Source organism: Sparus aurata, chromosome 11 (genome assembly GCF_900880675.1).
Source record: "Sparus aurata chromosome 11, fSpaAur1.1, whole genome shotgun sequence".
Lineage (NCBI taxonomy): Eukaryota > Metazoa > Chordata > Actinopteri > Spariformes > Sparidae > Sparus > Sparus aurata.
This window is the reverse complement of record NC_044197.1, coordinates 17,082,219-17,108,974: the sequence shown is the minus strand read 5'-3', so window position 1 is coordinate 17,108,974 and position 26,756 is coordinate 17,082,219. Positions and strand designations below refer to the sequence as shown.

At 38.9% G+C, this 26,756-nt stretch overlaps 2 protein-coding genes across 4 annotated transcripts; both read right to left on the bottom strand.

Moving 5' to 3' along the window:
• Positions 1-975: 975 nt before the first annotated feature.
• LOC115590811 (afadin- and alpha-actinin-binding protein-like) lies at positions 976-10,251 on the bottom strand. 3 transcript variants are annotated; one of them, XM_030432246.1, is made up of 14 exons: positions 10,120-10,251; positions 7,596-7,710; positions 7,213-7,364; positions 6,873-7,076; positions 6,608-6,718; positions 6,355-6,490; positions 6,140-6,215; positions 5,665-5,845; positions 4,981-5,128; positions 4,496-4,632; positions 4,128-4,301; positions 3,851-3,968; positions 2,116-2,260; positions 976-2,017 (listed from the first exon to the last, which is right to left on the bottom strand). In XM_030432246.1, exons 2-14 carry the CDS (start codon positions 7,612-7,614, stop codon positions 1,876-1,878), a joined length of 1,743 nt encoding a protein of 580 aa, XP_030288106.1. In that variant the 5' UTR covers positions 7,615-7,710; positions 10,120-10,251; the 3' UTR covers positions 976-1,875. The 3 variants fall into 3 exon arrangements, with proteins under 3 accessions (XP_030288106.1, XP_030288108.1, XP_030288107.1); XM_030432248.1 differs by having other exon boundaries at positions 4,496-4,581; XM_030432247.1 differs by having other exon boundaries at positions 7,213-7,361.
• A 309-nt stretch (positions 10,252-10,560) lies between these two features.
• Positions 10,561-26,667, bottom strand: LOC115590844 (atrial natriuretic peptide receptor 2-like). The gene is made up of 23 exons (XM_030432295.1): positions 26,561-26,667; positions 25,776-25,866; positions 25,370-25,502; positions 24,704-24,827; positions 23,125-23,229; positions 22,270-22,372; positions 20,826-20,971; positions 20,632-20,704; positions 20,262-20,406; positions 19,347-19,433; positions 19,099-19,242; positions 18,811-18,932; positions 18,102-18,246; positions 17,882-17,930; positions 17,690-17,797; positions 17,451-17,570; positions 17,110-17,203; positions 16,630-16,717; positions 16,321-16,460; positions 15,294-15,446; positions 14,347-14,445; positions 12,906-12,997; positions 10,561-11,421 (listed from the first exon to the last, which is right to left on the bottom strand). The coding sequence occupies exons 1-23, from the start codon at positions 26,603-26,605 to the stop codon at positions 11,308-11,310; spliced, it is 2,520 nt and encodes an 839-aa protein (XP_030288155.1). The 5' UTR covers positions 26,606-26,667; the 3' UTR covers positions 10,561-11,307.
• Positions 26,668-26,756: the final 89 nt, after the last annotated feature.

The following is a 26,756-nucleotide window of genomic DNA, read 5'->3' as shown; positions in this document are numbered from 1 at the left end:
TGTCATAATGATCATAATGACAATTTTAGCAAATATAACAAAAAAAAGTTACAGACTACAGCTTTAATGCTCTGTAACAGAACACAGAATCATCCCTGTACAATATCTGCAGACTTGATATAAATCAATGTTACAGCCTCCATTGAGATATGTCAAAACCAAGGCTCAAAGGGGCACACGTAACAATCAATAACAACGATCCTTGCCAATACTGCAAGACAGTTCATCTCAAAATGTATGAAGGTAGATTTGTGTCTTTATTATTCAATCAAAAAAAGTTTGCTTCAATCAAAATATATATTTTCAATAAAAGAAACCTTCACTTCAATCAAAAAAAACCTTTTCAATCAAAGAAAAAAAGTGTTTGAATGCAAAAATATAGTTGAGACTCAAAAAAATGCATTTGAACACTGTTTTTCTTTGATTGAAAATGTTTTCTTTGATAGAAGTAAAGGTTTTTTTTGTTTGAAGCAACTTTTTGGATTGAAGTCATGTTGTTTTGTGTTTGGGCCATATTATGGGTAGGACATTTGTGTCTTTATAATTCAATCAAAAAAGTTGCTTCTATCAAAAAAAATATTTTCCATAAAAAAAATCACTTCAATCAAAAAAAAACTTTTTCAATCATAGAAAAAAAGTTTTTGAATGCGAAAAAAATATTTGAGACTCAAAAAATTTCATTTGAACACTTTTTTTTGGATTAAAAAAAAAAATTCTTTTGAAGCAAACTTTTTTTTGATTGAATAATAAAGACACAAATCTACCTTCATAAAAATGACAAAGTAATTTATTACAGTAATAACTTAGGACTGGTCTGTCCTGTTGAATTCCTGCCTCACTGTGTGGTTTAGTCTCCATTTTGATAAGTTGACAGAATTGATTGGGACAGGACAGGTGACGCAGTACCTTTGATCAGTGACTCTGCATCGTTTCTGATAGAGGTCAAAAATGGTCAAATGACAAGAATTATACAAATTTCAAGAATGTCTAATAAAAGTTTAAAGAATATGGGATTGTCTAGAATACATCATCTTACATTTGTGTGGTTACAACCAGTCTAATCTGTCAATATAAAGCAACTAAAATAAACATGAATTTAAAAAGAAAATGGTGAAAGGAGTTTTCATTCGTGTTGACATCAGAGTAATCTTACCTCAGTGTCTACAACACACTGTGTAATTTGTGTTAAATTGCACAGCCTTTTCTTTCTATTTCACATTGTACATTACCTGCTGCTAATACAACACTTACTAGAAAACAATATTGTAACCACATTTCTACGTTCAACAAAAACAACATATCCCAGTTTTCTTATTGCATTCAACGAAACAGCAGCATTAAATCTACACTTTAAAACATTGTGGCAGATGAAGAGTGTAACACAAAAAAACTGAAGCTGGAAACCCGTGATATAAACGGCAACAATTAGGCAAGTCTGGGTGCAAATAGCTATCATTAACACACAATGTCCCAGGACACACGATCTTTTGTGGCACATCTGCATTGCCAAAAAAATACTAGCCTTGAATTAATCAGCATCCTTGACATATGCCATAAAAACTGAAGATTTACAGAGTCACATAAATAAATAAATACATACATGTATCACATAGTCAATAAACATGTGCAGGGAGTGCTGCCTGGGTGTGGAAAATGTATCACATTTATCTCATAATCTGAAAAAATAAGGGTTATTACAAAGGATACATCACACATTTTCTCCCAGTCTCACAGAACGCTTCACATGCGCACAGCTATTTGAACCTTGATCAGAGTTCATCTACAAGTGTTTGGCATACACAGTTCAAGTGGGTTTCCGAAATACCACAAATCAAGAATTAACTGACAATAACAATAATTCTGATGACGGCAGCTTCATATAGAGCTGTTCTGCTCCTTTGTGTGGCTGCTGTGCTCTTCACTATCGTTCCACTGTTTGTGTCGAACTGGAGCCTTTCCATTAAAAAACACGCCTGATTCTTCTGCATGGTCTGACTTTCTCTTTGGTTTGGTGGCGCTGAAACATAAAAATTGACAGTCGGCATTAATTTAAAGCTAAAGCCTGTCAACATTTGCATTATTTTACAAATCACTGTGCAAATAAAGACACTGTACCCATTTTCTGGAATAAGGCATAGTGTGCGATACAGATCTGCTGTCGACGATGTGTGTGGGACACATCCGGGTGTAGGCAAGTTTGTGCCAGACGGGCACCTGATTAGCTTTTCTGGAGCCGACGTTGCACTTGCCTTTGTTTCAGCTGCGAAGAAGAGACTCAATGTTATTGATTCTCATCAGGAAAGAGTAAAAAATTTAAAAAAAAATTATAATAATTTGTATGTAAAAAAATGAAAATTATTCAGTTAGATGAAACAGATTGACACATTGTTCAGACTATTTATAATTATACAACAAGTAGCTCCGACCAAGCAATTTGATTGGTCAACAAGACATTTTGACCGTGCTCAAATCAGCATGACAGCACGCCTGACTCATTACTCAAAATATTACTCCGCTAAGTCTGTGGCAATAGTGTATCAATCTCCATGGCAACATAGTAACTGTCAGCGCTGGAGCAAAAAAAAAATTAAAAGTACGGCTTGAAATTCAAACTTTCTGCCGTAAAATATGCAGAGGAAAAGTCGGGAGAAGAAGCCGCTGGACGTTTCTCTGTCGACCCCAAGAGAGTGAGAGATGGGCGAAAAATAAAACGGAGTTGTCCGAGGAGGACAGCAACAGGGCCAGGCTGCCTGCTGGAGGCAGGAAGAAGGCTAGCGAGGAGCCTGAGATAAACATGCGGGAATTAGTTATCGGCAAACGGGCACGCCACGAGAGAGTGACCCGCAAAATGATCAGGGCGATGGAGAAACAAATGTACGCCACCGTGAGTGACAGCAGAGATGAGGAGTTATCTGTGAGTGCTGGTCGGCTGAATCGTTTCCTCCGCCGCAACAACTTCACTTGCAGAAGACAACTGCTCAGCAGGATGCCGGAGAATTCACGGAGAAGCTGGCGAAGTTTGTGACATTTTCATCCCGGATTTTTGAGAGGAAGGAATTAAACGCCTGTCACAAAATGCCGCCTGGTCTGAAATAAACGCCTGTTCTGTTAAGTGATTGAAACAAATAAATGCCCCGACTATTATTTATTTTCCCTTCAGTGTGAGAGAAACTATTGTGACCGTGGTGAAAACGTTCTATAAAAAAAATAAAAGAAAAAAAAAATCAACATCTTTGTTATGACTTGGGTGATAAAAATAAGCATCTTCTGTTTATCTGTGCAGTATTGATTTAGTTCGGGAAATTCAGAGACCGCGATAAGCTTCAGACTTCACTCTTCTGGGACTAGAAAATCCTTTCTGTTGCTAGGTCGTTACTAAGGGTTGGATTATTTTCTGGAGGGGTAACTGCGTTCCATTACACATATGAGTCTACTGACGTGACTGATTTTGTTTCAGTTATTAGTCAGACCCCATGTGTTTCCATGGAAACGCGACGCACACTCGCAAAAACCTTTAAAATTTGAGAGCAAATGTCCATCAACATGGATATATTTTGATTATACATTTTAATTTTGTTGGTATTAGTTGTATAATCGCAATACTACCCTCGAGGGTGTGCTTTAACGTCATTTGAGCACTTCAGTGCTGCTTGCATCACACTGACCGCATCACTGTCGTGCTCAAATGACGTTAAAGCACACCCTCTCGGGTAATATTGCTTAATTCATAAATATCATAATCCTTCAGTTTATAAATGACAATCAATTATTCAACAATTAACTTCGATGGATTCTAATATAAAGATGTTGGTGAACAGGAAAAGTAAATTGTAAAACAAAAGACACTCACATATTAAAAAGGCACTTTTAGACTTTGACATCGGGGGTTTCTTTGAGTCAGGGAATGGACTCAAGTTTAAAAACTGGTGTTTGAGCCACGTTGCCCGATCCTCCTCAAAGGCCTTTCTCTGCAAGTTAATCCAGACACAAGTCATTTCAAAAACAGTCAGTTTTAAACATAAAGTGAGCACACTGACAAAAACAAGGCATCTTGGCACAGAGCAAAATTTGTTGGTATTTCCCAAATTCTATTTCATACAAATTTCTGGACAGTTTTCACCAATCACCTCGTGGCTCAGTCTTATAGCTGCTTCAGTGAAGTTCCTCCTCTCCCGCTCAAAGATTGTCCTCTGTTCCTCCAGGGTCTTCCACTCATCTCCGAGGCGCTCTTTCTCCTGCAGCATGTAGCAGTCACTTAGCAGCGACGCCGTCTCTTCATCACATGGAGAGCTGAGCTGCTGCTGCAAGAAAGATTGAACAGGCAGGATTTTAAAAAAGAATAAGTGATTTTATGCAACAAAGACTGGTATAAGACAGTATATCATGGGTCAACTGATGTTTAAACAAGCAGTTTAAAATGTAAAACCCGGGAACTCCTACTAAAAACTCTCCAGGGAGAGTAATAACTAACATTTCATGGTAGCTTTGGTCTTACCTGCAGGAGCTGCTGCTGTGTTTGAATAAAGTCTTTGCACTGCTGGATCTCCAGCTTCAGTCTGTCCATCTCCTCCTTGTGGGTCTCTTGGGAGACAGCATCATTATTTCTACTCCCGCCCATCTGAGCCAAAGATGCTAACAAACCCCCCCCCCAGAAAATCAAATTTTAATGTTTACGTCCATCATTTATGTTTTGATTTTAAACATGACGTAAGGATCCAGTGTAGTGTGTCAAATCAGAGAAGCTGACCAAGTAACTGCTTCAGGTAGTATTTTACCAGCGATCAAGAGCAGCGACTTCAGTATATAATATACTCATATTTTAGTTGCTGTGAGTTTATCTTTTCAGTTTTCCTTGTTCTATGACACAATAATGGTAAAACAATGCAGAAACAGACTCATCTTGTGAAATCCTTACATGACAAAAACTGGCATTCCTTCTTGTACAAAGGTCAAACAGTGACAGAGCTGCATGAAGACTACCTTGGCTGTCCAATCTTTCAACATGGCTCTTCAGTCTTCTCCACTGGAGGCGAATACTGTTGGTCAGCTTCTCCCGGGCGTGAACACAATACAGCTCTACGCTCTCTTTACTAGAATCAAACACTTCCTCTTCATCCTCTGAGTCAGCCTGACAATGACAATTAAAATTTTTTTTTCAATTTATAGTAGACGTAGTATCGTTGCAGTAGTAGTAACATGGCATCTTTTTCATCTCTGCAGTGACTATTTACTTTTCCATAAAAAAAGTTTAAAGGAAATCAAACTAATCCTATATACAGTCACAGTTTCTTTAAAGAGTAAAGTAATATTTAGCAAGATCTATGGAAGATTTACACAGGAGCAGATAATTTGTAGGTGTGATAGAAATACATTGATACTGCCCAGAATTAATATTTGGCTGCAACAAAATTAAAACATGTGGAGATACAAACTTTTGAAAATAAAAGTTTCTTCTATCATGTAAAACATGTATATATATACACACATACACACACACACACACACACACACACTTATACTTAATATATTGATTAATACAGACACTAACTGGGAAAAGATCTGAATTCTAAGGGATTTGGCATGGAATGACCCTATATTCAAATTCAGACTGACATTTCACTGCATAACGTTGGCAAGATAAAAGAGAAAAACAACTCGTCCTACCTGTGCGCCATCATCTTGATATTTGTCGCCTTTCAGGATCGGCTTCTTTGAACTCAGAATAGACACCATGTCCTTCTTCATCTGCTGCAACACTTTATTCAACTCAGCATTTTCCAGCAGCAGCTCCCTTTGTCGGGTGTCATAGTCACTCAGCAGAGCCTTATACATCTCGGCCTCATGCCTTGGGATAAGAAAGACAATCTATGTTTATTTATCGGTTATAATCTCATGTGATGGATCTTCAGAGGAAAATAATTCAAGTTTAAGTAACATTCAGGATTAATTCAGCAGTTCTACTGTGTTTGAAGCCTGTGTCCCTAAAATAAATCTGTGTCACCTAGAAAACTGACAAAGGAGCTAGTGTGCAACTTGTTTGAGATGCAAAAGTAAGTGAGTAGTACTTTGGTATTTAAGTACAACTCTTTCGTAGATTCTTTAAAATAACTGAACAAAATGCCATAAGAAGTAAACATACTTTGCTTCTGTCTTTTCAGTTTTCCAAAGGCTTCTCTTCCCATCAGCTCTTCCAATGTTGTTTAATACATCAATAGCTGGAAGCAAAGGTCCAATGTAGGATATTAGACATAGAGAGAAAGGTGTTAACGTTTGAGTGTGTAAAGACAGTAGTTTAATCTCGAAATGTAAAATGTTGGGCAAATTATTAGGCAAGGATGGATTTATCCTATTAACCTTGTTTCTTCTCTTTTTTGTCGATCAGAAGTTGATTCAAGCGCTCCTTCAGTTTGTTGAATTCTCTCTCTTTCCTTTTCATCTCATGATTATACTGGCTGGCCCGGCTTGCAATTATGTTTTGAAGTTTTTGCACCTGCAGGGGGAAGTAAAACAAGTGTTAACTGTAGGTTATATTGTCGTGCCTGTAACTGGGACAAAACAACCGATTATGGATTCACTCAACACTGTGAGGGGCAGTATACAAAAGTACCTCTTCCTTTTCATTTTTCAGACAGTTTTGCAAACTCTTCACTTTTAGCTGCAGCTGTCGCTCTCTCTCAAGGAGTCCTGTGTTTTCTCTTTTAGACAGTTCAAGCTGCTCCTGTGATAATAAAATAGCATTGACATAGCCACTTCATATCAGAGTTAATGTTTTCAGTATTAACGAGCAACTCTTGAGGTGCTTAGTTTTGGTGCTACATTAGCCTTATGATCTATAATTTCATATTAAGATGGAGGTGCAAATGTTACTGTACTTTTAGCCGGGTGCTGGTGAGCTGCAGGTAGTCGACATTGCCGCTAGATTTCAGCTGCTCCACTTCCATGTTTTCCAGACTCCGGAGGCCCCTGCGGTGCATCTGAATCAGGTCGTACATGCAATTTAGCACAGCCACAACATTCATTTCTGAGCTGCTGCCCGACTCTGTCCAAACTGGTTGGAGGCCGAGAGATGACACCTCCTGTACCAGAGAGAGTAGAGGGAAGAAAGTAAATGGTTGCTGCCATATTGTCCATGTCTTAGACCACTCAACACAGGCATTTGAATATCAATAACTGTGCTAATAATACATCCAAGACACATGGGAGATTACCAACCTGATTGATGTGTGATTGACATTCTTGCACGTTTTGCTCTGTGCAGAAGGTACTGAGCATGTAGGACTTTCTGTGCAGTGGAAGCGATGATTGGCTAAACTGCCTCAAGGGGGGCGTTCTACATTCAGAGCTGCTGCAAATGTCCTTGTCTTCTGGGGAAAAAAATGTCTGTCAAATATATTTTACATGTGTACAGTGAGGCCCAAACTAAATTCTTAATGCTTGACACAACAATGATAACTCCTATATATAGTTAATGTTACAGGTGAAAAACCAACATTAGCGATCATCTGTTAGTTCAACCTGTTCCTGACTCACAAAGTCTGAGTACAACAGACAACATGTCTCCTTAACACTACATATTCATTCAAATTTGAACTCACCCAGGGACGACTCTGGCATTATTGCAGTGCAGCCTTCAGGCTACGTGTCTGGATCATCTATTATATGTGCACGATACACAAAGCTCGCCACAAGATCCTCCTACGCACTCCACTCCTGAAATAGAGGGTCAGATTAACGGCGCTCATTCAACACAGTCTGGATTACAAGGCAATGGAAGTAAACCTGCAGTGGTGAGGGGAGGAAACATGCAGTTACCAAAATAACAGTGTGTGAGGACAAAGGCTAATTCATGTATTAAACACGGGCAGCAAGCTAAACTATACATTTACTATGACTGTTATGGGATCTTGTTGTTTTCACTGCTGTGGGTGTCACTGCTGAGTATTTAACAGGCTGCACGTTGCAACCATAGCCTGGATCTCATCTCAATGCTCTTATCATCAGCTGATCAGACTAATCCCAGACAGACAGTATAATGACTTGTCTGCAGACCCATACAACAGTACACACAATGAAAACATTTTTTGTCATGTAGGAGTAGCGCTTGTGTTTTTAACAAATAAACACACTATATAGAGTTATTACAAAAAGATGTTAGACAAGGCTCCAAAGTACGACTATTTTGGTCATACATGCACCAGTGCACCTTTTATTGGCAGTTTAGTTCTTTAGCAACTTAGGTTATCACATTTTCTGGTTGCATGTAATTTCTATTAAAAAAACATCTGCAGTTTTAATTCTGTAAACAATCATTTACAACATGTGTACCCTGGTGCACCTTTAGAAAAAGGTAATAGTGTTCTTTTATGAAGAGAACTTTAACTATTTATACATTTTCGTCATGAAAGCTGCGGCTCATGATCAACTCAGGGGACATACTCTTTGGTTTCAGTGATACTTAATCAACCTGGCGGGACAGATGGCAGGCCTACAGCCCCACAGCTTAAGAAGCCTAGACCCTTTTTAGACTGACTACTCCACAAGTGTAAACCTTTAACTGATTAGTCAAACTTCTTTACAGTATAAAGTCTCCGAAGAATTGACACATTTGATTTTAAGGTTTGTGATCCCTAAGACGCATGTAGTTTAGATTATTTGAGTGATATTTTAGACCAGATTTTCCACCAAGAGGGGTGACGGGCTCACAGGACACTCATACTGATCTGTCAACATTCAGTTAGTAGCTAAACCTGGCTAAAATTAATATAGTCTAAAGAAACAGCCCTGACATAAATAAAACCTCAATAAATTGCATTACATTTTTTATGATTTGGTGGGCTGGACATCATTCATCACTCACAGTTCTTTATGTTAAAACTGATACTAGGTAAACCTTCAAATTAGCTTTGTACCCCTCTCTAAGCTCTACTAGTTACGAGCTCCGCTCCTGCTGGTGTTTTTTTTCTTCTTTTTTTTTAATCAACCTAAAGCCTTTACAGATTTAGGAAAGCCTGCATTGTGATTTTGCATTTCTCATGGGATAACTAAGGGGATCAAATATGTGGTAAAGGAGGTAAATGTTCTTGAGAGGCCACTGTGTTTATATAGCTGTTCATTTGTTGATTCTAGATTTTTGTGTACAGTATCATGTTTTATATGTTGTATTTTGCTATGTAGTGCTTTTTTTGGCTGCTACCTTTGCCAGGTCTCCTCTGTAAAAGGGATCATGATCTAGGTGGGACTTTGAGTAGAACTTAAGGTGAAATAAATACAAAAATAAGGGTTACCATGTTCAATTTTCCAGTTTCTATATAGTCTATTTTGTCTGCTTCAACGATAATTGCAATACAGTTCAAAACCAATACAACGAACAGATACAACACTAAAATGTCTCGGTTTTTTTTTAAGTTATACCTCCATGAAGGTAGGATTTATTGCAGGGCTGTTGTTTTAAGACCTAGTTCCATTAGCTAGGTTCGCCTAATAAAATAACATGCATTTAAAGGCATGATACCCTGTAGTGTTTGTAAAAATTTCACAATTACTATGAGGTCCATTTGAAGTCACTTTAGTGCCGTTGAAAGATACAAATGTTTGCAATAAAACTTTAAAATGTCAGCTCTGCAACCTTTATTATCACTGGAACTCGTCAGAAGAGGTTGAGAAAAAAAACAAAATAACCCAAAACACGGATTTAGATGGACAGAAAATATTAGCTTAATTTACCTCATCTCTAGTTAACGTTAGCGACATGCCTCCGGTAAGCTAACGTTGAGTAAACAAATGCTAGATGTGTGTCACATTTTTAATGCTAGCGTTTACATCACCTGTAAATTATTGTCTTGGCCACATACGAATGTAACCTTGCTGGGTTAATGTCGTGTTGCTGTGAAGATATTTCGTAGACATGTTTTGTTCCTCAGCCGTGGTTATGCAGCTCTTCGACACCAAACGTTCACGTTAACGTTACACACCGAGTGTCCCAAACCTCAAAACAATCTGACATTGAAGCCAAGCGGCTCTGGCTATTTTAGCCAAACAAGTTGACGAGTTGCGGAAGCAGACGTGTACAATGTTGACGTTATGGACACATACATGTGTGGGAGCGTTTAAAATACTTACCTGAAGTTGCAGTTTGTAATGTATGTCTCAACTCCTTGCTTCTGGACCCAACAGCTCCTTAATCCATGTCGAAAACGTCCGAATGACAGTACACACCAGGGCACGCAAACCAACCAGCACGCTAATTGGCCGACTCGTTGTCTAGCAACCAAGCACGGCTCAATATGATTGGCCCTCGGCGGTCAGACGCTTCAAGTGTTTTTAGGTGAATTCATTTTTTAAAAATATGCAAGTGTTATTGTTTCTCTTAAAGGACGCGAAGGAAATATTAATTCGGGCATAAAGACATGGCTATTATCAAACAAACCAGAAAATAATAAGGTAATCATTTAGGTTATTTATTGTGCTATATTCCGAAATATCAGGCAAAATCAGGCAAAGTCAAAGTAAAAAAATCCCCAACAGATAAATGCATAAAAAAATGGAACAAAATTGTACAAATGAAGCTTCAAAGTAACTTTATTGTAATTTATGTAATAACTGAATAAGACCAATAGAGTTAAACATTATTATTGCACTGCACAGTCAGCAACACCTTACAAAAATTACTACAGACAGACAACTGTACATTCTTCTTTTACAAATCTAATTAGTTCAGTTGTGTTGACTCGAATTGTGTTCAGTAGTAGTAGTAGTAGTATAGTTATACAATGCTGAGTTTACATTTCTTCTCCAAAACAACATAGTGCCCATTTAATGTAGAAGAAGACAAAGGTGCTTTCTTTTGTGGAAATACAAAGAAAACTCTACATGAGGGGGAAGAAAAAAAAAAGTATGCTTAAAATATAATTTTGTCAATCCTGGCACATTTCTCTGCATATTTATTTTTTTTTTTTTTTTACATTATTCCCAGCATGTGCAAAGAAATTATAATTATAAAATAGTGATAATGTAATTTGACTATCTCCATAGATTTCTTTCTAATATTGTGCATTTCTGGTAATTTCTATAAATTAATATCAGAGGAATTTCACTCGTCATCTTTTTACTTGTCTTCATCACTTTTTGTCACAACGATGAAACCATGATAATGGCAAACACTTGTAAACTTGTAACATCTATTGTATTTACAATTTAGTATGACATTGAAATTATAATCAACTAGATTTCCACCCTCTCATTGTATCTGCACATTTAACTCACAAAGCTTGATCAGTTTCCATACACATATCTTCACATTTTACAGATCTAGTCACTAACTGGTACAGGGACCCCCACTCTGGATTCAGATGTGCCTGTCAGTGGGTCTGTGTAATCGTCTCTCTTTGCTTCGAGCCACCATGTTGTCATGTCTCCTTTCCCCTGTTGGGCCAAGAAAAATTAGAGATGGAGTGAATAAGAGGAGAGTCATATTTCAAAGCATGTGTGCCTTTGAATTTTAAATAAAGCCATTAGGGTATGACGGGGGGCAGAGAGCAGCAGCTGAGGCCGCCTCTTAGCGAGACATCAAGTGTCAGCAATGCAGGCCCTGTCCGCTGGGACTGAGAAGTAAACCCCTCCCCCATAATCACACAGGCACCACCCAAAAAGAGGTCTTAGGTTTCAATGTGAATAGCAGCCAGTGGAGCCAGATAATGCCGAAAAAGAGAGTAAATACCAGACACACCCAGTCTGTTTCCCCTTGGAGGGAAGTTTTGAATTTCCTGTGATCTTTTCGAATCTCAGCCTCATGAATCCTTTGTCGTTTTCAGTCAGTTTTAAAAGCCGTACACCAGCTCGTATGTGATTATCACTGCATATTTTGCAGTTACCTTCACAACGGCACACATCAAAGAAGGTGAAAAGCATTATACACAACAAAGTTCATCACCTTAATTGGGTTTATTTGATGCACAATTTCCCAAGACCATTCCTGCAATAAATCCTTCCTTCATAAAGGTTATGGTGTTCAGTATACAGAGAAATGTTTTGTTATCTAGCCAGAAAAAAAGATACAAAAATATAATATAAGCAGAACTGTTGTATTAGACTGCTTTAGTTTTAGCTACATAACTTTATCAGGCAACTGAGAGTGTATCGGCTCTGCCCAGTGAGTTCTTCGTTCCAACACAATAAAAAAGGTCCAATCACCAAAGTAACCGCCATGACCACGACAGGAATGTAATCAACACAACCCTCTCTCCAGTGTCTGGTACGATTTTTCACTCAGTCATCCAAGTCACGGCTATTCAAGGAGGGTCAGATCTAGGGCAACTGGACTTAGTTGTAGATGCTTAAAAACTGTTTTACATCTCATCCAAGGGGCTTCTTCAGTTCTCTTCTGCGTTTTGTGAAGCAGTGGCAGACTCTGAGGGGCAGTGTGGAGGGCATAGGGGCATCCAAGAATCAGTTATGTAGCATTTATTTTTTATTTTTTATTTTTATTTTTTTTACATGGATCGCCTGTGGGACAACATGTATGTCACTCACTTTACCTCATCACGCCGTTACATTATTCACGTACGTTAATACGGTTACATAGCATAACTAAAGAAATAACTCTTGACTCTTGGTCACAAACAGGTTCCCCAGAGAGAACGTCTTATGTATGACCCACTACTCTACTTGCACTGGAGGGGCGCTTGAAGAAGTGATGCTGGAGTTATAGCATCAAATTTAAAAGTGTTGGACCACTGACCACCAGGCTGCTGCATTTAATGTGTTGGGGGTGAAAGAACGCTGACAGAACAGCTACAGGGGTCTCATACATTTCCCAGGTTTGCCACTGCAGCCAGCAAATGTATGTAATTATCATTTAGCATAGCAAATATATAACATAAACATATAACGTATGAATATAATGTTACCTTCACATTAAGTGTTCCTCTGCATGTCAGAACGTATCCTCTGAGTGATTGAAGCAGGTCAGCTGTGGCACCACTCACCTGAATCTTCAGAGCTGTGGACACACACAGCATGTGATACTATGTTGTAGTACGAACAAGGTATACCTGAAATTAACTGCATCAGTTTAGTTTTTTGTATGATCTTGGTGCATCGTAATGTGTGAAGTGTACCTCATGATTTTGATAACCTCAGTTCAAGAAACACTATTTGTATGACACAATGTATTAGTCAGCAAATTGAAATTACATATATATAAAACAATATTGTTGCAGTTGCATATGATATCTGTTCATTGATGAATAGATGTTATAATTCATCTTACAGAATTCATGGTATATGTTGGATTTTTGTCACATCATTATAGTCATATCTAAAACCAATTTCATACAGTAGTAATAGTACAGTCTGCTTTGTATCTTTAGTTTAGTACGCTAATTTGTTGTTGGATTTAAATGTTATACATACACAACAAGGTGGTATGAGATCTGTGAGGCTCTTCTGTAATTATGTAAGACAAACTGAGCAGATGTATATATGCCAGTTATGTCACTCACATATTATGGAAACATACTGTATAGGCGTTTTGCTGTGTGCACAAAGCTCACCCTAAAATTGGGATGACTTTGTTTTGGGTTTTTTTGTTGTTTTTTCACATACGCTCTTACAGTCAAGAATTTATCTCACAATTAGTTTTTGGTTATATTTGTTGAAGGTGCACTGTGTAGTTTGGGGAAGACATTTTAAATCAGACTAGAGAGAGAGAGAGAGAGAGATCTTCTTTGACTGATTTTTATGCCTAAAGTAAATAAATAAGCAAACTCTTTGTTTTTATGACTGGATAAACTGAACAAACAAACTTGCGGACCCTGCCACCTTTCTAGCCTCAGACACTGTTCTTGGGACCTTATTCTCCTCTGAGAACAGATCGTTTACTATGTTATGGCAATTCTAAATATTTCCGAGTTTGTATTATTACCTCTTTAATATTGTAAATGTGAAAATTATGAGTCTGAATTTCTCCTCCAGAACTACATATTGCTCCTTTAACGTCTGGGCTTTTGTTCTTTACTTCTCGACTGAAAGTCACTCAGTGCTCCTCCGTCATTCCACTAGCTTAATGCAGAGGATTAAGGGCCTGGCGAGCACATTGTCCAATCCTCCATGTTGTTAACTCCACTGTGACGTGCTGGTGAGCCACCACAGAGACAATCCTGTGTGGCACCATTGCAGAAGCCAAAGCACAGGCAAAAAGGCAAATTCTGAAATGCCACTGGAGCCAGTTACAACAGCAGTGCAGAAAGAACTCCTCATCAGTAACTTTACCTGACATTTTGTGTGACCATACTGCTCCGCTTTGAGGTTTTAATTGGATGAAAGGCAGTGTCTCTAATCCTTCATTACCTTCACTTGTTGATTCCATCCGTGATGCAGTGTTCACAGTGTCCCCAAATAGGCAGTATCGAGGCATTTTGGTGCCAACTACACCAGCAACAACAGGTCCTGGCAGAGAAAAATAGCAGTGAGCAACACTTTTGGTGAATAACACTGCATATGTAACACTGCATGATGAAGGTGCATATGAGGTTATCTGAGTTACGTTTGCCCACATACATATATACAAATGAAGCAGTCAAATCAACAACAAGATCAAGCCCAGAGAACTAAAACTGTGATATCAATGCATACATGTGGAGCTGATCAGGATGAATGACAGAGGTACTAGCATACAGGAGGGTCTTCTCATGACCAACAGGAACATTTATCGAGGTAAGGAGGGATAGTTTTACTAACATACGTATTTAAAAAAGGTCATCTTGTGTGTCCTCAAAAACTGACCTGCATCATCAGGGCCCATTTTGATCCTAAAATAATAATGAATTGATTGTTTGGCTTCTCCTTGCTTTAGCTATGTTATATATTATACATTTAATTGAATAAATTAAATGTTTTAAAAGTTTTAAAAAAGTAGACTGGGAAATTATCACAAGAACAATGCATTATCCCTTTTAACATGATGAGATATCAAAAACTGTAAAAGCTTTGGTGTTGCTCATGAAACAATACATATCTTTCTATCAATACAATACAATGGCATCTGATATGTGCACACATTCTGCAAACCTTTAAACATCATAAAACTATGAAAGCCATCTGTTATCTCCTGGAAAACACCACATAAAGGGTCATTGCCCTGCTATTGTGAATCATGCACTTCTGATGACTTGCATTCTAAATGAATTAAAGAAAAAAAAAAAAGTGTGTTCCTGAGGCTGAAAGGAAATACTCTGTGATTGGACTGCCCTCAAACTTCAGATAATATGTGATTTTTTCAAAACTGGAATCAGCACCTGAGTGGATGCCGGCGCGTATCTTCAGCTGTGTGTCAGGCTTGTGAGGGATTTTGAAGCTGTGGCAGACACTGACCAGATCAAGTGCCATGCTGGCTATCTCTCCAGCATGATTGATGCCATTTTCCTGAGGGACCCCAGAGACCACCATGTCTGGAGGGGGAGCCATTAGTCCATGAAAAACGAAAATACAGGAAGAGGGATAGGGAGATAATCTGATAACAGAACGTCAGAACACACATTCAGTTGCTCTTCGGACAGTAAATATTGTTTTTGCCTTTTTAGATAATCAATTTCAGTTGTCTTGTCCAATCATATCTTTTCATCCGCTTGTGTTTAAGCTGTTTTAATTCTACGGAAGACCTGAAGGCAAGTGAGAAGAAAAATCTAGGGAACCAAGTCTGATCGTCTCTTCTCTCCTGTGATTATAACTTAAGAGGAGGTCAAAAAAATTGGGTTATTGGGGGTTTTTTTGTATTTCTTCACTTACTGGTCAGAATCCTTTTACTATGCTACCTGTATTTCATCTGTGTAGAAAAAAGTTTTGACAGGTGATTTTTCTTTTTAAATGTAACATTACCCTTTTTTAAATTTGTGTTAATGGTATTTAAAAACAAAAAGACAGGTGTTTTTTGATATTCCTTTTTAGTTTTTTTCACCTGTTTTTGTCAGCTTAATTTTGTGTTTGTTGTCGCAATACTAATTTTCACCACAACAAGGTTGAAGTGCACCACCATATTACTATAGATAACTGAGGCAGGGAGATCCATGATAACATTGAGTGCCCTACCCTCTAGTGGCCAAAATGAGTATTGCAACAACAATAATCTGACCAGAACGAATTAAAAACTCAAAACTTTCCTCGTCCTTTTAACAGATTACTTTTTGTGTGTGACAATCATAGAATAAAAAATATTTCCTTTTTTTTCTTACATGCCTTTCGGGGCTTCCGCATAATCGTTCTTTATCAAAAAGGATTTATCACTTTGTAGTAGCTTAAAATCAGTTTTTTCTCATCCTTTCTTACAAGCATCGCCTATTGTCTCCACTTTGTAGACGTCATAATTGTCAATGATGTCATCGAAGGTGGTGTATAGCTGATTGAGGAAGTTGACAACCTGGTGGGGAGTGCTGGCACCAGACAGCTGAGTGAAGCCGACAATATCACTGTCACGGGAGTAATACAGAGTTAGTTATCTTACAAACTGAAATTGCTTGTAAAATAACATAAGAGGGGGTGAAATAAAAAAAAATAAAAAAATACACTGCAACTGGAAGAATGTCCATTTAAAAAATTTAATTTCATGTGATGAACTGTGCTTGTCACAACACACACCTGAAGTAGACGGTGGCGTTGGAAAAGCTCTGAGCCTCTGTTGTTCGACCCTGACGGAGGTCATCAGCCACCGGCTTTGGTAACATACCTGCACAGGAGTTTCATGACTTATGTCTGCTGGAAAAGGCTCCAGTGCTGCTTCTGTACCACTAGATGGCAGTGAGCACACTTGATTGTGTCCTTTCATGCTTCGAGATCAACTTATTTGAATAATTAACTGACAGTAACTAAACAGTAACAGCTCTGTCATATGAATGTGTATCTGCTCATTTCATACTTCATGCTTCATATTTCATGCGTTTTATCACAGCTTACGTAATGCACTTCAAACACAGCCCTGCTTATATTTGAAATATATCAGTGTTATCGCTGTTATCTACTAAGACAGCTGTACCTGGCTGATAGTGTGATTCTGCTCGGGAACACTCATCAGAGACATGCAAATGTTTGACATCACTCTGCGCTGTTGTCTTGACTCACTGTATAAGAGACGATCTGTCTTCTGTTTCTCTTGAAGGAGGTCTTGTGTTCTCTCTGCAACTATGGACTCCAAATGTTTGCTGTACTTCTCCATCTGCAGTTAAAGACACTCGTGTCTGAAACCCACAACGATCCAGGTGGCACAGAAAAGCATTTCATTTTGTTTTCTTAGCATTCGTCTTGGATGTACAACCATTTCAGAAAAAATGCACCCTCTTATCCAAATAATGTCACATTACATCTGGCGTATTTCTTGTACTATTCACGGTAGAATGAATGCATACTGTGCATCTTCACATCAGTGTGAATGACATTTTGATGATACTTTAGTGGGTTATTACCAGGTTCATCATCATGTCCACAGGGCTGACTTTGTGTGGATTCATTTTGTCAAGGATCTTCTTCACCTGCTCAAACGTGGGCCTCATGGTGACATTATTAGACCAGCACTTCTTAATGAGCTGCTCAAGAGCGTCAGAGTAGAAAGCAACATCTTACTGTTTAAAATAATATTATTCTTATGACATATAAGATTAATCTAACATTTACAGCTCTGGCAACTTTTGCACATGTCACAGACCTCACAGTAGTCTCCTTGACTGGGACAGTCGGTGTCTGTCTTCCCTGTTTTGACTTCAGGCAGAGGGGGGCGCCACATGAGATCCAGCCTCACTCCCTCAGCCTGATCCTGACAGAGAGGACTGCTGGTTACAAAGCAAAGCTCAAAAGGAGGCCGAAGGTTGTAATCTTCAGAGACGGCTGTCATACTCACTGAAATGAGGTCAGAGCGAGTCGCGATCTCAACAAGAATCATGGAGTAGCTGCGGAGAGAAGGGGAGAGTAGAGAGAGGGTTTTATTTTCCATCTATTTGCCTGTGCAGTGACACAGAGCATCACCTTTCATATGTATGAAGACGCTTTCCACTGTCTTGTGGCTGATATATTACAATCCAAAATCATATCACTGTTTACACTGTGACAGACCAACACACCTGTAGACATCTGCTGCTGGTGTCATGTTGGTGCTGCTCCCCAGCAGGACCTCTGGGGCGCAATATATCCGATTTACATCCCCACAAGTGAAGCCATTATTGAAGGTCTCTAAGTTATCTTTTCTGTAGGCTGTTAGCCCATAATCTGAAACCAAACACAGAAAAATACAGAGTGCAGTGACGCAGAATGTTGTTTTTGTCTTGATGATGACTTTGGTGCTGGTGTAGGATCTGGCTAAGCAGTGCAATGATTAAGATAAAGACACCATTTTTATTCTTGTGTGTTAAGAGACTTATCACATTTTTAAGCAAAAGATACGTTATATTTGTACATTTTATACATAGAGAGCATCATCGGGATGATGTTTCCATGTTTTCAAGGAGACATTTAGCAGCCAGCTTTGTGTCAACAAAACCAAATATTAGAGGCCAAAACATCTTTTCCTGACCCTAACAAGACCTGAACCACAGTGTTGTGACAGCATGAAAATTTAAATTTAAAGATTTAAGGTGTTTAATGACACGTCTGTCTGTGATGTGACAAACTCAGAACATATTTGAAGTTTTGCTTTGCTACATGGACTTTAATGACTGAATTTTCACAATGGGGACGAACTTTGGTGAACACATTGACTCACCAGGCTGCAGACTCTGTTAAAAAAAACTGGCCAAAGGTTATCATCTGTGTCTGGGGATGATATATTGTTACCTGAGATTTTGCACACCCAGCGATCGTCAATGACACAGTTTCTGGAGTGAAGTCTCCCATGAAACATCTTGTGCTGGTGGAGGTATGACATCCCACGGGCGATGTCGGTAGCAAAGGACAGTCTGCAGACAACACAGAAACAACAACAAGCAGTGACGGGAGCATGATTTCATCTTACAAACTATAAAAAAATTTAATAATCAAAAGATAAAGGAAAAGTAAACAAAGGAAAGAAAATCAGCTACGTGGTCAACATGTTAAAAACTTAAACTGGGATTCTTCTCCCACCTGAAGCCCCAGTTTATGGGGATATCATCGTTCAGCAGCACATCAGACAGGCTTCCTTTGGGGCAGTACTCTGTGATGATGCTGACATAGGGGACCTCGATGGATCCACCGATGAACTTGCATAGATTTGGGTGGTCCAGTTGCCTGTAGCCAATATGAAAAAAATACACGAGCTGCAGGAGTTGTCGTTTCAGTTGGGAGACTTTATTATGTCAGGAGAATCATTCTTTTGCAGGATTTTTCCTCACCTAACTTCTTTCACCTCCTTCCTGATGGTTTTAGAGAGGGTGAAATTCTTATTTTGGATGTGTTTCACTGCCACCGTCTTCCCATCACTGCAACACAGTTAAGATCACAGAGTGAGTCGAAATCACCTTAATATACAATATAGAAGAAAATATTCATCATATACTACATTATTTACACTGCATTATATTCATTTTATTGCAACTATATTATTATTGTCATGCCTCAAAATCACCAACTTTATAGTATTGTACTTTTACTGTATATTGTACATTGTTTGTTGACTGTTCAGCACACTACATACTGTACATGTATGTATTATTAACATTGCATACTTTGTTATAATATTAGGTATACATTTTGGACAATAAACTAATATATACGTCATACATCATGGCTGCTGGAGTTGCACTACTTGGCCTTTTTGCATAATTATTTGCACAATTGATTATTATGTGTTATGTAGTCAAAGCCAACTGCAACTGTATTGGATTTGATCATAGAAATTCATTTTAAAAAGCATTACTTTGGCTCTGATGCAGCACGCGATCTACAATGTAACAAGTGACTAAAGGTCCCAAAAAAATAGTGGAGTGAAAAGAACAATATCTGCCGCAAAACTGTTGTGAAGTGGAAGTTTATAGTAGCAGGAAATGGAAATAATCTAAACATAAATAAAAGTTATAGTTGTTGTACTTAGTTACAATCCATCATTGCTCTCTGCCTGTCTCTGCAGTACTGTAAGAAGTAGATTTCCCCCTCTGGGATGATCGATAAAGTTTTATATAATTGATCTATACAGTAAAAGAGTAATGTTGCATGTCTCAATACAACAGATAAAAATGAGATCCTCTAACTTGTTAGTTGAATGTTTCTGATTAACGAGCATTTATTAAACTAATGGTGGTGTTTCTCACTAGATTCCTGGCTGGATGAAGCCTCGTTTGCAGGAGGTGTTGACCTCGGTACACAGGGTCACATCAGTCGTTCGACTGATGGTGGAGTTACTCTTGATGCGCTGCACGCTGGTGGTGCTGCCGAGGCCCAAGCAGCACATTCTACCTGCAGACAGTCAAATATAGACCAGGAAATGCTTTCACTGGAAGGTGTATAGTGGGTAAAAAAAAAAATCTGTTCTGGCCCACTCTTATATACATAATAAGTCTAATCTGAGAATGATATTCACATCGTAGCAACATTTATAACAGATTACATCAATGATTTTTGAGAGTTTTCAGTAGAAAAAAAACCATCTGTAAACAGAATCTTCAGTGTGGGACAACTTACTAAATATTATGCTCTTGTAGTTGATGATCCAGCTTTCATCCCAAAACATCCTCTGTTTCTGGTACTGGAGCCACTGAGGAAATTCAGATAAACATTAACGCTTGAAGCATCCCCTGTGTTTGTGAGTGTGTGAGTGTGTGTGAGTGTGTGTGTGTGTGTGTGAGCGTGTGTGTGTCTGTGTAGCAAAGACTGACCACCATGGTCAAGATGAAGCCGCTGCTGAAAAGCGTGACAGGGAGCCCGATGGCCACCTTGGTAGCGATGGACATCGGGCAGATGCCGCAGTCTGCAGGGCAGTTCAGACAGTTTTCCTCCGGCTCACAGACGTCATCCCCGCACACTGAAACACAGTCACACATTTCAAAAATGTGGGTTCCCTTTCACTGAATTCAGTGGCGGAGGAAGTACTCAGATCTTTAACTTTAGTACAAGCAGCGAAACCACACTGTGAAAATACTATGAGGAATGTCTTGCAGTCAAAATTCTGGAACAGTTTAAAAGTATAGATCATTTTAGATTAATGTTTATTACATTAAGACAGTGTGAGAACCGGAGGGGTAAAATAACTTTTATATACTTCCTGTAGAAAAAGCACATGCGACTGAAGTTATTAATTGAAAAAAAGAAGACCTGTTGTTTTTTCAATAAACGTCAAAACATTGTGAATCAGGTATGCTGTTGCTGTATGCAGACTTCTATAAAGTGTTCATATTAAAGACTGAATTGGACTAACATAGTCTGGATAAATGTGACATGGTATGCCCAAATTTTTGTTTTGGCTCTCTCCTGTAAACTTGGTCAAATGTCTCTTGTGCCGTCTGGTTCCAACCCCTCGATTATTGGATCATAATTATTTATAAATTCATGTGTCAAACTATTTAAAGATGGGGCTATTTCATCCCATCTTTACCCATGATAATTTGCTGACTCACTTTTGGATAAGCCTGAATCTGAAAAGCAACTAGTAACTACAGTTATCAAATAAATGTAGTGGAGTAGCAGAAAATGTAATAACGCAAGCAGACCACAAGTATTTAAATCTGACTTATATAAAGCAAATGTACTTAGTTATTTTTCAGCACTGACTGAATTACAATGGAATTTTCAGAGATGGCAAAAATCACTGAGGCACATGATAATAATGTTTGTTATTTTAATATAGAAGATAGTGCGGCAGTTGTTTCAAAATAAAAGTCTGCTGCAAGGTCAGACACAATGACACCTGTTTTCCCAATGTGTCTGTACAGGATGTAAACAAAACTGTGCTCTTAGTGTCGTTGTTTGGTAAGTAAACAGCTTATTTATTTAGTGCTGTGTAATTATTAGTTATTATACGTTTACTCAATCAAAACCAGCCATACAAAGTGCTTTACAACAAACACAAAGTCACAGGGATAGAATACACGGTATTGTATGAGCAAACACACCAGCAACAAAGGAATAAAGGCGAGATAAAACACATACCAATGTACGACTAAAACCGAGGCACCAAGAAAACAATAGGTACGCTAAAATAAAGCAGTGCGAGATGTAAATGCAAAGTCAAGAATAAAGTACAGTGTAACTCACAACAAAAATAAGGACAAAAATGTAAACACCACATTCAACAAGAGGGAACTCGGGTGTGAGCAGACTGACCTTGGGCACTGACCACAAGCACTTTGGATTCCAACGCCGCGTGCATCTGTCCTATTTTGATATGAGCAATGACTGAGGTGACTCCCACATGGATCAACACCACCTGTGTGAGAATTTAAAAACAAACCTGTCTCATGGAAGAGTCTGGATGTGTATTAAAACCAGGAAGGTGTACGATGGATAGGTTTTTTTTATTTTGCTGCGTTCTTCAGTAAAAGAGTAATTAGATGCATGATTGAAAAAGCAGTTGTGCAAATGATTCAGACCTCTGACTATATGAAAAAAATATTTATAGAAAGAAAGAAATCCCTCAGAAAACTGTTGCGCTTTATTCCACGTCGACCTAAAACCAAACAATCAGGAAACCATCAGAGCCTTGGATGTATGTGTGAGCTGACCACAACAATAAAACTTTAGTATAAATGATTTCATTCTTGTTGTGTTTCTTTACTCCGTTTTCTGTACTTATACATTTACAGTCGTTTGATGAGCCACAACCCCAAAGTACGGCTTGCCCCTTGTAATTTTCTGCTAAGAGACAAGTAATTACAACCTGCTGCCATGTTGTATCGTGACATACCAACATGACAGGCTGCAGACTTTACAGTGTGTCACTTTGATCGTGACTTTTACATCTTGGCTGGGTGCAAGATGAATCCCCCTTTAGACAACAGAGTCAAAGCTGAACATCTGCCATTTGACAGACTCTTTCACCCCAACAAAAGGTGTTAATAACAGTACATGAAATTAGTTATTTGATATGGGACTGTTAGATGCACTGCAGGTCTTCTCCAAACCTCACCACATGCTAGAAATGACCCGTTCCTTTGAGGAGTTTTGTTTGGGTTGGCTCACCTTTGAAGTCCAGTATTTCTGGGTCATCTTGCCTGCTTTGGATACAGTGTGAGTCACTATTTTACCATCGTCGGGAATCCACGGGCCACAGATCCCACCTTGTTTCTGAGAAGACACAAGAGCGACAGTTGGGAGTATTTGTCTTAGTCCAAAATGTGTCCTTAAGACAGTTTGTTCAGCGCCGTTATTGTATCATGACTGTTCAGACTGACCGTTCATGATATGTCTCTACTTATCTCGAAACTTTTACTCCAACTGAAGTTTGAACTCAGATCGACAAATGATCAACTTCTGTCAGGTGGTTTTTCTTCCTCGAGGTGGATGGGTAATGTTTTGTTAACATCATCTCAATTTATTCAACAACTTCACAAGCAAAAAATGCATGAATTTGGTCTGACAGATCACAACCTCACGTCTTTAAATTTGGTGCTTCTGAATTTGGACTTTTCAGATAAACGTAAGGACAACGTGTTCCTTTATGTGTTGAGAAAATTCTCCTATTTCTTAAGCGAAAGAAAGACCTTCTTGATTAGCTGGAAAATGCACATCGTCGTCAAGCTCATAAAATATGATGTATTACTGTAGATTAAACTACCAAACGGTATATTAAAGATCTGAATACTTCTACATCTTTGGTGTAATGGTGTAGCCATCAACAAGTAGTAACGTGCTTACATCTTTTTTTAACATTTCCACCTAAGAGTCGCACACAGAAGGAACAACGAAGAGTTAGAATAAGCAGATACAAAGAAATACTATGTTAAGAGACATTGTGTATAGTGTGTATACTTTTCTTTAGGCTTCAGTTAAAGTTAATCCTCATCTTCACACTAAAGATGCACGTTCAGTTGTCAAGTCATGCATCATGTTGTACTATTTAACACAATAATGGCTCGGTAACTGAAACCAAATTTCCTTAAACACTCAGACACCCAGAGCGGGAAACCGGATGGCTCGGTGACAGAAAACGCCTGTGCAGCTTTAAGAAAAGAGCAGATTGTCAAGAGAGAAAATGATGGAAAAATCATGAGAGGAATTCTGGCGCAAGATCCGGGTCAACTGTTGCGGAGGAGCAATAGAAAAGCATCCGAGACACCCTGCAGCGGGTGATCAAAACCGCCCAGGACATCATCGGTACACATCTCCAGAGCATCAGCAACATTGGTGAAGTGAGATGTCTGCACAGAGCCCAAAGGATACTAAAGGACAACACCCAGCCACATTCTGTTCACCCTGCTGCCACCTGGCAGAAGATACAGAAGTATCCGCTGCCAGACCGACAGACTACAGAGCAGCTTCTTTTCCCAGGCTGTGAGACTCCTGAACACATCCTCGCCACAACACTCCATATTAGAGATGTAGCAGAATTCAAGGACTGTAACATCCTAGCCCGTTCCTTAAAATCTTCACTTAAGGAAATTAAGAGTTAACTCAGTGTGCAAGGGTTTAACAGAATGTAAAAAGCTTAAATAGCATAGAAATGAATCACATTACTATAATTAAAGTATATAATGAAGTCCTATAAAGAAGTTTACTGCATCTGTTTGGTGAAATGGCACCAGTGCTGCCGGGTACTCACCATGAGACCAAGAGGACAGGAGTGGATGTTGGCGTGATACACGCAGCAGTTCATTTCATTGGCGTTGTTCCAGTTTGCCGGGCAGTCGTGTTCATGGCAGAATCTCTTTGCCTCTGAAGCGTTACTACAAGGGGAACGAGGGTGGATAGACGTATACATTACTTAACACACAATCCCACGATGGTGTTTACGCTGGAATCTCAAGCAAACAAGACCAGCTCGCCTTTCTTACAGCATGAACTTGAAAATAAAAACAGGTTTTGGCTCAAATTAAGTGAAATGACATGTTCAGATACACACATACATCAGTCAGAAATAAGTAATAGAATATTTGTATCATCTGATTAATCTAAATTGTCCTCTTGCTTTTTTGTAAAGTTTATTGACACTATATAGTTAAAATATTGGCACACACACTGTTCTTATTGTTGTGGTGGTGAGGCAGCTGGTACACGTCTATGTGTGTGTGTGTGTGTGTGTGTGTGTGTTTGTGTTTGTTTGTGTTTGTGTTTCAGTCATCAGGAAGGAAGTTACTTTTCCCAGCAGACTGATCCTATCCTATGTGCCTATCAATATGTCTCTGCAACTGTGTGTCTGCTGCCTGTGTGTGCGTTCTGGGCATGGCAGACGTTTAGGATTCCAGGTGCGTTTCCGTAACGCACTCACCTGAACTGGAAAATCTTGTTCCTGACTGTGTAGTCGTAGAAGGAATCTGAGGCCGTCACCATGTACGAGACGTTGAACTCTTCCCCATTGGTTACTTTCTCTGGAGGACGCTGCACCCAGGCCATTTCCAGACCTGTGTGACAACACACATGTCGCCTCAACACAAACATTCAGTCACAACAGTCTGCATACAATCTGTATTTATCAGGTGACACTATGTGCTGTGTTTGCACATAAATCAGCTGAGTCACCGTCATTAATTCTGGACAAATGCTTCAAATGGTGTCTCCATCCTTTTCAGCCACAAAAAAAAACTGATTTGTCTAAATCTTCTAAAATATCAGCTGCAGTGAAGCAGTTTACCAAACGGAGAGCCAGACATACAGATACATGTATAAATACTCACCACCACAGCTGATCATGTTGAAATCATTTGGACTGTTCATGGGCCAACAGTCGAACTCTGTGTTGTCCAGATCATGCCAGCAATTCACTCCCTGCAGGCAAGATGGGAAGCTTTTTTCATGTAAAGGCATTTTTTTCATATGTGTAAACAATTTTGAAAAGCTCTAATGTGTGTGAACATCTTATCAGGGAGTCGGGGCTGTTCATGTTAGTGTGTGTTAGTGAATTAAACACATTACTCGACTGTGTAAAGCCTTGTTGGTTCGGAGCCAAAATGATAAGGAGTAGAGTCAAACATCAACCGACAACATTAACAGCAACAGCAAAAGCACTATGGTAGCTCAAGTATTATAACAGTAACACAGTATTATCGCTAATTTAAAATTGATTACCGAAAGTTTCATTATGGAGGAAATCAGGCCCACAAGAAGCTGAGAATTAACCCAGCGATACACAGAAACACCACAAGCCCACGACCACATGCTCACAGCAACAAGTGTTTCTGACAAGACAACAAAAGCATGGAGGGTTCCTCAGAAATACATGAAAATGTGAATATTATACACTCAGTCCACACAGTAGTTTGTGCTGTTTCTTTTTAATAACATGCACCCCCTCTGCCCTCCTTTCACACTAATGCCAAGCACATTTACAGGTTAACCTTTAGCGAAATGTGGCTTTTAGTCCCAGTTCCTGTCTGAAATCAAATCTTTTAAAAAGTGGTGTGTTTACAACTTAAACCAATCTAATTCATATGTGTAACTATTCAACTATGTGAGAACTTACCAGCAGGAAACACAGGTAGAAGGATGCTGCTGTCTGTAGAGCCATGAGGAGGTTTGCTGCCGTGGCTGGACCTGCTCTCAACTGGCTGACTGACTGACTGACTGGTGTGTGTGTGTGTGTGTGTGCGGTCACCTCAACCCCACTAACGTACCCTTTTTTCTTGTGGCCCACCCTCTCCTTTGTCCCTAATTGTCCA

What these genes read in the sequence shown, in the direction of transcription:
- LOC115590811 (XM_030432246.1), bottom strand. An exon ending in TGAAAAATGAAAAGGAAGAG is followed by an intron (nt 6,491 to 6,607) that starts GTACTTTTGTAT and finishes TTCCCCCTGCAG; the next exon opens with GTGCAAAAACTTCAAAACAT. An exon ending in CACAGCAGCAGCTCCTGCAG is followed by an intron (nt 4,302 to 4,495) that starts GTAAGACCAAAG and finishes TCTTTCTTGCAG; the next exon opens with CAGCAGCTCAGCTCTCCATG.
- LOC115590844 (XM_030432295.1), bottom strand. Translation starts at nt 26,605, where the DNA reads ATGGCTCTACAGACAGCAGCATCCTTCTACCTGTGTTTCCTGCTG. An exon ending in CCCATAAACTGGGGCTTCAG is followed by an intron (nt 18,933 to 19,098) that starts GTGGGAGAAGAA and finishes TGTTGTCTGCAG; the next exon opens with ACTGTCCTTTGCTACCGACA. An exon ending in GTCAAGGAGACTACTGTGAG is followed by an intron (nt 17,571 to 17,689) that starts GTCTGTGACATG and finishes GCTCTTGAGCAG; the next exon opens with CTCATTAAGAAGTGCTGGTC.